The 10,486-nt window shown below is 39.7% G+C and overlaps 1 protein-coding gene across 1 annotated transcript in view; it reads right to left on the minus strand.

The window, feature by feature from the left end:
• The window catches only part of FAM21C (family with sequence similarity 21, member C), a 34,525-nt gene extending 24,281 nt beyond the window's left edge, over nucleotides 1–10,244 (minus strand). The window contains exons 1-11 of the mRNA XM_010000332.1: nucleotides 10,086–10,244; nucleotides 8,651–8,716; nucleotides 7,827–8,000; nucleotides 7,091–7,184; nucleotides 6,737–6,795; nucleotides 5,885–5,932; nucleotides 4,450–4,548; nucleotides 3,841–3,928; nucleotides 2,559–2,627; nucleotides 2,091–2,203; nucleotides 158–227 (exon numbers count right to left, since the gene is read on the minus strand). Coding sequence (XP_009998634.1) covers nucleotides 158–227; nucleotides 2,091–2,203; nucleotides 2,559–2,627; nucleotides 3,841–3,928; nucleotides 4,450–4,548; nucleotides 5,885–5,932; nucleotides 6,737–6,795; nucleotides 7,091–7,184; nucleotides 7,827–8,000; nucleotides 8,651–8,716; nucleotides 10,086–10,115 — 910 coding nt within the window. The 5' untranslated portion in view covers nucleotides 10,116–10,244. The remainder of the gene's footprint in view (nucleotides 1–157; nucleotides 228–2,090; nucleotides 2,204–2,558; nucleotides 2,628–3,840; nucleotides 3,929–4,449; nucleotides 4,549–5,884; nucleotides 5,933–6,736; nucleotides 6,796–7,090; nucleotides 7,185–7,826; nucleotides 8,001–8,650; nucleotides 8,717–10,085) is intronic.
• Nucleotides 10,245–10,486: the final 242 nt, after the last annotated feature.

Here is a 10,486-nt window from a genome sequence, read left to right on the forward strand (position 1 = left end):
AAAATTCCAGGAAAACACAGCTCTCTATTAGGAATGGGAAGGAGAAAAGACTTGCCAATGATTTTGACTCCAGACTTTCTAGTTTGGAAGCAAAACAGTCTAGCCACTAGCAGTGATAAATTACAGTATAGTACAGGAGGCAACAATTGGTTCATACCTTCACTTACTGGAACTCCCTCCTTTCTTTTGGATTCTTCTACTTTTGGGGCTTCAGCAAAAAGATCACTCTGCAGATGAAAATGCAAAGGGGGTGAAATAGTGAATTTGTTTTTTGTAGCAAAAGACAGATCCACTTTTAAGCCAAGACAGAGGAGGTAACCACCACTCCCTTCCCAAAAGGATGTCTGCACACATAGACTGAAATCTAGATACTCAAGCATAAACTTAAGTGCATACATTCAGAAGAGTAACTTTCTGTCTTCTAAAATGTAATTTTCACTGTTTATCAGTCTGTTTACCATGGAAAAGGAATTATCTTTTATTTGCACATCTCCAAGGGCTTACACTAATTCACCTACACCTGTTCAGGTCACGGTTACAGTCTTCTACTCTTTACTTTTAAAATTAACACAGGAAGGTTAGAAGGAAGACTTAGAATTATAGAATCACTTTGGTTTGAAAAGACCTTTAAGATCATTGGGTCAGGATAAGCAAAATACTTCTAAACTTCACATGGTTAAAATGAGTTATTTATATTGCTGCTAAGGTTACTCTAAGAAACCAATATGGTGCAGAGATACATGTTATTTGCTCAAAAGCACTGCAGTACACTTCCAAAAAAGTCTCTGTGTCCAGGTTGTGTTGATCCTTGTCCCAGTTTCCAGGATACTTCCAGAATACAGACAACTTAATTTCTTGAAAGTCTCCCTCTTAGACAAAGCTGGGTAATGGAGGCTTCACTCCTGGAGGCTCAAAGAGCTTTCCAGAAAGAAGGGAGCAATACTTAGGAAAGAGTAAGAAAAGAGTAGGGGAGTGCAGGGCAGCAGTAGGAATGTCAGAGTTAGTGAACATTTGTCAGTCACTATTTGCCTGCTGACCTACTGTGACCACCTTCTGGTACAGTAAGGTCTCCTTCATTGCACTAGTTAAGATAAGTTACCCTTCCTAGATTATTTAACTTTCAGGTAACAGAAAATTAGAACAGGTATATGCAGGCAGGCAATGGTCAGGAGACAAATCTGCTTAGCTGCCCTGTGCCTACAGGAGGAGCATAATAGTCATGGCAGTAAGTAACCAAGAAGCTCTAATAATAGATTCATCTGAATTCACACCTACACAAAGCTGGCTTGCATTATCAGATTTTTTTTTAAATATTTTTTTTAAGCTGTTGGCTGTCACTTAAAATGGAAGCACATTAGTATTTTATCCTTAAAGGCTGCACTTGAGTGGAAAGCACTGCACAGAACTATGCTCCTTCCAAATTTCAGTCTAGCAGCCTCCTCAGCTCCAAGGAACACCTGACTTTTGTTCTAGTTCGAAAGAGGAACACAACATCCTGCAAAGGCAAGTTTGGCTACTGTTCTGGACTATGTTTGACTGTTATGAATATCAGCTGCATGATTAAACCAGAGGCAATAATTTGTTTTACTCCACTGCACCCTCAGCTGTCCAGATATAGTCTGTGAAGATAAAATGGAAAGGATGTAACATTCTTCTCAAACTTCTCCCACACCCAGGGAGAAAGCAAGATTGACAAAATGTTGTGTTCTGACAGACATTTTAATAGAAATGTTCTGTTCTAAAATAGGCAAGTAATATGGCATTTATTTTATCTCCACAGAGAAAAAGTGAGGTAGATGCTGACTAAGCTCTGCTGGAATTAGAACCCGTCTAATGTCATGATAGGACCACACATCTCTAGCAGCACTACTGCAGAAGGGAAGGCTTTGTTCCAAAAGGAACATGAGTACCTCACTTGTGTAGTTGTTTCTCCACTGGAAAGCTATGCTGTTCCACTATGCTTGAATGCTACCAAGCAACAAAGTATTTCCCCTCCTTGACTTTCAGAGGTGAGAATTTGTCATGACCCTTCATTTTGTTTTTAAAGGGGAATGCACACATTCCATTTTTACTCTCACTAGTATTCTCACCTCTTCATCATTAAAAAGACCTGTTCCACCACTGAAGAGGCCACCCCTAGACCCAAAAGGTGTGAAGTCTTCATCAGTCAACTTAGGAGGTTTGAAGATGTCATCATCTTCATCTAAAAAGCACAAAAGCCAAAATATGTAGCACAATTAACCAAGTTTCAGAAAAGGGAATTAAAGAGAGAACAAAAACAAAAACTGGTTTGATTGTCTCATAAACATGACACAGACAGAAGCTACTGTAGTCAGCTTGGGTTGTATATGGCTCCTCCACAAGTCCGTATTTGAGAAGAAACTCTCACTATGCCCGTTTCTAGCCCTTCATGCACATCACAATTTAGATTTGTGTACACACTCACGGTGAAGGTGCTCACTGATATCCCACCCCGATTATACAGCAGATGTCGCAGTTTCCTAAGAGGTGTTTTGTTCCAGCCTACAATTCAAAAACAAGAGAGAAGGAAATCCTACCATCTGATGGAACTTTCACTTCTTTCTTGTCTTTTGGGATTTTCCTTGTTTCAGTCTCTGGTGACACAGCTTTAAGAAGAAAATTTCAAAACATAAATAAAACAATCCATCTTTACCTACAGCCTGTGATAAATGTATGATAAAATCTAACCAAGATGGTGTGCACATTTTCATATGAATTAGCCCACTGAAACAACTTTATTTTAGCAGGTTCTAAAGCTGACAGTTAAAATTTTATCAGCATTGTTTTGTCAGACACTTGTTGGATCAACACAGTTACTCACGCACAGACTAGTGTTACCCAAGATGCTAGAGAGCAGCACAGCATTCCAGGTGGTGCAGGTCCCACATAGAGCATGCAGAACCATTGAGCATTACAAATTATTACAGATATACTATCCTTGATTCAGTTACCTAGGGCAAAGCCAGAGCTTTATTCCCTCTGGCCTTACCATCTCAAGGTTATTTGAATGAACAGATGTTTTCCCTATAACTGAACAAAGTAAGCTGGTAGGTTTTACACTCTGACACTCACAGACCTAGCTTGAGTGTTTGAACAACACAAGAACACATGGATGCTGTTCTTGTCTGTTCACACTCTCAGAATTACAGGTCAAAAGGAGGCTCACAAGCACCTACCACCTCCATTTTAGTTAGCTATTTTCAACTGCTGCTTTGCTGCAAGAATAACTACTTGAGAGAGGTTTTTCCCCCTGAAAGTAATGCAGAAGTAAATGCATTTACTATTAGACTATTTAGTCTAAAATATTCACTGAAAATAGTAGCAAGCAGAAGTTCTTCAAAACACAGCCTATTTAAGTCACAAAGAGGAGAAAAAAAATCAGCCTCCTGAAAACATAAATCTAGTGCTTGAGGGATTTTGCACTCTAGAGCTCACAGAAAGGCTACAGTTACCAGTAGCTTCCACATACTTCTCTGAAACAGCAGAGAAAGACATTTGGTCAAACACAATTTTACAAGCAAAGGGAGAACTAGATTGAAGACAAAACCTTACCTATGTGTTTGGAGCATGACCTGTCTCACCTGAAAGCAACGTGCTTTCCACTACAACACTCAGTTGATTCCAATCAATTTCTATAAGTTATGGTCAAAAACTTTATCAGAACACAAAACAATGTATTTAATTCCTCTTGTTGGGCTTTCACCTAATGCATATTCAAATAACATATCTGTGAAACTTGCTACAAAGAATACCATGTTTAGCTTTCTCATAAGTTCCCCACGATCTCACAAGCACTTATCAAAACTAAAGTTAACTTACATGAACAATCTTTGTCCTGTTTGACCAGTACTTCTCTTTTGATTCGCGCTGCCAGCTCATCTGCAAAGGATGTTGGTCTCTTCATTTTCTGAGGAGCGGGGACAAATAACAGCATATTTCTTATACACAATGCCGTTACCAACTTGATGCAATTGCAATTATAAACACTGTATTCTACAGCCTCACTTGTACAATATACTGTCAAACTTTGATTGAAGCCCCCAAAACAGGCAATGCAGCTTTCTACTAAGAAAGCAATTCAAACATTATGTGTGTATCTAGTGAAAAACTAGCCATTTCTAGTCCTTATGATACATAATTTTTAATGTTACCTCATTTTGGCTGTAGGACAAGTGAGAAGCATTTGCCACACAGAAAAGGAACAAATAAGTTCTAAACGACCTTCAAAGACAACTTTGATTCCAGCTTAGGGTTCAGGAGTTCCTTAGTTTAAAGGGGTAAATCCTGAACAAGCATTTTGAAAGACCACTCAGGATTCTTACAGGCCCTCTCTACAGGTAACTAAGAGCTACTACTATAATCCCTGTAAGGATAGATTTTCATGAAAGAAATAAAATCTCTCCCTCCAGGGAGGTAACAGTTACTTACACGTCTTGTGCTTTCATCTAAGTCTCCATCCTCATCTTCCTCTTTTTCAGAGTCAAAGAGGTCACCATAATCATCTTCATCACTCATCTGTGCTGTTCTCTAAAAAACAATAATACCCTGTTGTGTTCTCCTGAAGTTGGCATAAAAAACAGGCACAAAATTACATCTGCTTAGATAAAATACTCAAAGCAAACTTACTGAAAGGAGAGAAACATTCAGCCAGCCTGGGGTACTTCACAGCTTTGGAAAGGTAAGGAAGGAGTGCCTCTATCTCCAAGGAAGTTGCTGCATTCTCTAGTACACCCCTGTGCTGTGTTACCGAACGTTTCCAGACCAGAGACACATCTGAGAACACCATGTCTGTCCTCACAGTGGTGCACCTCTACTATACACAAGCCTGAACTGCTTTGGCCATGCTGCTTCCTTTGTTCACAAACTCATCTCCACTAAAGACCTAGTATTTACACTTAATTCAGAAACACTGTGATCAGCTAGTAAAAATTTACGTTGTCTTGAGCTATTCCTAAGGTGGATAGCAGACTGACAGACAATACATACCCAAATCTTGGCTTCAGTCATGTCAATAAGAAAAAGAGGATCAAAAAGATTCAGTGAATTTTGATCCAGGACTCACACTGACAAGGGCCCAGAAGTGCACTAAAACAGGAATCAACCAAGGTAGTCCCTCATGTCAAAATAAATCAGGCATACAAAGTTCCCCTATGTAACTTAATGTAACAGCTGAGTGGTTTTGTAACATTGCTTTATGAATTCATAGATTAAAGAATTACTTCTTGAAACATTGTTCTTTTGACATTAAATAATTTCAAATTGAATTCTCCAGAGTAAATCTCTTTTTGCAGTGGCACATCTAAACGCAGATAAGATTCCTTTTCCTGCTACCACCTATTACCAACAACAACAACAAAAAATCAGGCTTGAATTTTTAAATTTAAACATTCTTTTCCCTTTTCACTCATTATCCAAATGGAAATACCTTTCAAACACTTAATACTGTTAACATCTTTGATGTCATACCCAAAACGCACTTTCATTACTTCCTGCACAGCAAGTTAAGGATTTTAATTATAGACCATATAATCCTACAGGAACTTCATTTATCCTAGGGTATATTCTTTGAACTCTCATGCCTTCAAAGTTATTCCTGAAGAAAACACACATCACGCAATGCCATGCTGTAAATACTTTGCATCTAACGATGACTTGCAAGCACATCTTTAAGCTCAATCCAGGCTCCATTTCACAACATAATGCCAACTGACCAGGACAACCTTCTCATACAAAGTTATACAAGTAAGACTTTAACAAAGTTTTTAATAGTTAATTCTCTAGAGATCTTATCTCTTCTTTCTTGCATCCTTACTGTGTCACAAGTGGAAAGTCTTTCAAATTGCACCAGGGTGCAGAATCTTACCGTCTTTTGGTCATCCTCACTAGGGTTTCCATATTCATCATCTGACTCCTGGAACACAAGAGACCCAGAGACAAGTATCACACATTATTTCTGCACAGAGGTCAAGATAAGGCTCAGAAACTCTGGAATTGCTTACTGTTGGACATCCAAATCTCCTCACTGTGACATGAGCAAGCAATTGTTTCCTCACTGTTGATCTTCTTTATGAACAGAGCTCACTAAAACATCAGGAATTTAGCAAAGACAGCTCTATCTAACAGTGCATTTGAGTAACTCAGAGGGGGTTTAACTTCAGTTGACCAAAGGTCTCAAAAACAAACTCCTCAGGAAAAAAGGGGTGCTTCCCTAGCATTGGTACAAAGCAGAGACATTCCAGCCAAGGCAGGGAAAACATATCAGAAATTGATAGTCCAATGCAACAGATTTACAAGGCTAATCCTGGAGGTGCATTACTGACACCTGCTTGATTGTTAAACTTGCTCCTATTAGCCTCCATCACATTCTTTGTGACTGTAATTTACAAAAAATTTGTTCTCCATAAGTGCATTTCTTGCTAAGAATCTTATTTGCTCCACACAGTGAAATCATAATGCAATAAAACACTTCAGTTTGAGGCAATCTACTAAAACAGTAGTTAGAGCAAATACCACTTTATTGCTCCTCTAAAAAGCCATAGGGAGAACTACCGCATAAGAATACTAATGAAAAGCACATTTATCACAACACAGGGAAGAGACACTGTGCAGTACTATCTTGAGAATTCACATGAAAAAAGCAAGGTAGCTCATGGCCTTACACACAACCAAGGACTCAGGAATGCTTGGGCAAAGTGGCTGGTACTCTGTCCCTTACCTCCTCCTCCTTCTCTTCACTGTCAATTACACTTTCACGATCACTACCCACTGATCCTTCTGTTTTAAATGAAAACAGAAGAGTTAAGATCAGACATGACATCTGTACACAGAGCAACGCAGTCATCAGACACATCGACAGCAACTTTAAAGGCTTTGTGAAAAGATATAAAAATCAGGTGGAAAAGGGACTGGTTTGGAAGAGCTCTGAAAGCTGCTGAAATTTTAGCACTTTGCATTTCTAATACACAGGACACAAGCTACTGAAAAGTTACTGAGTATCCAAGCTGTGAGTTAAAATAGACCAGTCTCAGACTAGGAACTGGTTACTAGCATAGGTCATGCCAGCACGTACCTTCACTAGAGAGATCTCCAAGGCCAACATCATCTTGTTCCATAAACTGCTGAGAGCCAATCAAGTATGGTAAAGGCCTGTCAATATAGAGATCCTGGGAAGAGACAACATGAGGTTTTTCTGACATCTAGGAACACTTCTACATTGCTGACAAAGACAGGCATCTTACACCCCTTGTTTTAAGTCAAGGAAGATACAAGCCTGTCTCAAGAGAGTCCCATCAGACAGACACATGCTTCAAGTCAGCATGCAATTGGGTGGATCAGCTGACGGTTATTCCTTTTTAACACTCAAAGAACAGGGCTACTTCTGTGGTTCCAACTTGCTTTCTACGTGTCATGTAACATAAAAATATCCTTGCAAAGATTTGCAGGCACCAGTCTTATCCCAAACCCTGCACCTAGGGTTCTTAATTATTGGGAGAGTAAAAACCACCTGAAAAGCATGAAATTTAAAGATCCCACTTTACCCACAACTGAGGTTTCCCTTTTTGAGTTCACTGCCATTAAACAACCTTTAGGCCTTAATGCTAACACAACTGCAAGACAAGCAGTCTACACAAGGAACAGCTCAGCAAGGAACACTTCTGTTTCAGATGTAGCAATCAAATCCCCTTCTTAGGCAACAAATATTAACTTTATCTTAATGTGGTGATACTGTCAATTGAAGAAAAGTGCAAGTTCAACAAAGCCAAACACAAACCCATGCTCCCAGCAAGAACAGGTGTCCTCCTTACCTTTGGCTCAAGTATAAGTTCCATCCTTTCATTACTTTCTTCCTCTTCAGAGTCAGAGTTGCCTGCTTTGATGTCTAGCTGCTCAAATGCACTGTCCAAAACTTGCAATCCATAGTTCACTGCTTCCTGAATTTTGGGGATCAGATCAGCTTCTTTCTGTTCCCGTGTCTTTTCCTTTAGTAATAGAACAACACAATTTCACTGCAACACGCATGCAAAATTTTAACTTCAGATTAGTACAATGAAAGGCTTTTAACTACATGTAAGAAAAAGATCTTCAGAACCCTTTTTTTCCCTTGAACTAATTAATCTTTATCACTCCCAGAAAGAAAGATGCTCTAAACATCTACACCAGCACAGTATTAACTTATTTGTGCTCCCAGCCCACGAAGGGAACATTTATGATATAATTCACAGAGACTTTAAGACACACAAAACATTCCCCGAGTTTTTATGCCTGGGAATGACAGTCATATTCTCCTTCACTAATTCACTACCTCTGAACCCAGTAAGAAGGCCCGAGGCCTTGGCTGTCTTGCTGAAAAAACATGCACAGCTGTTTAAAAACCAATGCATAAGTCTTGTCACCTGGACACAGTATTGAGCTTGGGGAGGTCCTAAAAGATTGTCATACACTGCAGTAGCCTCCATTGTTACCATCAACTTTATGACTGAATGACATACACTATTAAACAGAGACTTAAAGGAGAAAGGAAACAGTTTGGTTTATAAGCTGCAAATGTCCACAAAATAAGTTTGAAAGTGAGAAGGTAACAAGAGCTACAAACATGCTGTCAGTGCTCAAGGCAGCTTAAGCTAACTACCTGCTCTGTTTTGTCTCCAGCGTCAGCTTTGGGAATAGGCTCTTCCACTTCTTCATCATATACTCTCTAAAAAGTCAAACAAAATTAATTCAAATAAGAACAATATATTGCTGCAGGGGCTAAGCCACAGTCACCACCAACAAAATAAAATACATGGTTAACACGTAATGAATTACACATGTTAAAAAATAAGCCACAGATGGTGGCTTACTCTAGAAACCTAAATTTACTTCTGGATTGCCTGTTTTTGTTTGGTTCTCTGTTATTGAGCAACTTCTCTTTTTTTAATGTTTACCCTTCTCAAGTACTTAAATAAGAGGCTCACATCCCTCCTTCACTTTGTTCTGATGACCTCTCCCATCCAGCTCTTTCAGCACTCAGCTACAAGGAGGCACAGGGGGATAAAAAGTCTCCCTTGAATCTGCAAACCTAAATCCAAATCTCTCAAACACAGGTGCAGTTATTCCCTAGGAAGGGACAGATGTCTAACTAAATTGAGACCTAGAAATGAGGACCTAATTCTTTGCACTCAAATTTGGGAACAAACAGCTTCAAGCACCCAAGATTTAAGACATTTGGTACAAAGTGTTCTCAGCAGAATCACTGCACTGAACAGCAAAGGCAGGCCAGAAAAGACATTGCAGTTCTGAAAAAAAAAAAAAAAAGCTGCCACCACCACCAAAACCCCACATTTCCATCACCTTCAAAAGATGATGGCAGAGGACAGTAACAGCTTCACAGCTTCAGATGAGACATATGTGGCCTGAGAACAATGCTGATCAAAACAAAATACCCAATAAATCTCACAATAGTAAAAAAACCCTCCACAAATCTGAAAGACTACTAAAGCTCTACATCTGAATTATACACATGCTCCTGCATATAGAAGGTTTTAATGGGCTTTCAAGTCTAGCTTTCACCTTTCTAAAACAGCAATATTCATAAAGTGGGAACACTAACCAACAAATACACTCATCATGACCAAACAAAACAGATAACTGCCTGCAGCCCAACACCTTTAATACCAACTTCTTTAAGCATAAAATAACACCACTGGGCAAATTTATAGCACCATGTGACATTTCTCATATTTAGACAGCCTAGTACAGGCAAATGCTACATTCATGTTACCTGTAACGATAAACCCAGAGATCCCAACTCATTCACAGTCCTAAAAACAAAAGTCTGATCTCCAGGGGACATATAAACAAGGTAGAAAAGCACCTCAGAAAAGGCAAAAGGGAATCTGCAAATGCTGGAAAGTAAATCATGCACAAAGGAATTAGGACACAGTTTAACTGAAAGTTATTAAAAGCTACTTCACATGTAAATTAATATCAGACTTGCTAAAAAGTTGAATCACTTCCCACACCAGAGTAAGGGACACCTCCAGTGTTTGAAGCAGGAGCTGGATGCTGCTGAAGAGCACACTCACGTTCTCTATGAACTGCGTGTTGGACAGCATGAGAAAGTCGTTGAAGACATTGTGCAGGCGGCAGTCGGTGGCTTTTGCTTCATTGATCAGCCCATCCACCTGCTTTTTGATTTCATGAGTCCTGGAAATGGTTTGCTGCGAAAACTCTTGCAGGAATTGCAGAAGCTGTTTACGACAGAGGAAAGCAACAGTCAGCATCCTTTTTCTCTCAGCACAGACAGAGTCGACCATCCACTTCAGCTGAACACCAAAACAAGCACAGTTTAGGCTACAACACCCCCGTACAGACCCAGGACCAAGCCCCAGCCCACTGTTTTCACTTCATTCCGCACTACCTCTCGGGCCAAGCCCCGCTCTGGCTAAGGCAGGCAGAGCCCGCCAGGCCCCGCCGGAGCCTCCCG

This window comes from Chaetura pelagica, unplaced genomic scaffold (genome assembly GCF_000747805.2).
Source record: "Chaetura pelagica isolate M959 unplaced genomic scaffold, ChaPel_1.0 scaffold156, whole genome shotgun sequence".
In the NCBI taxonomy this organism is placed as follows: Eukaryota; Metazoa; Chordata; class Aves; order Apodiformes; family Apodidae; genus Chaetura; species Chaetura pelagica.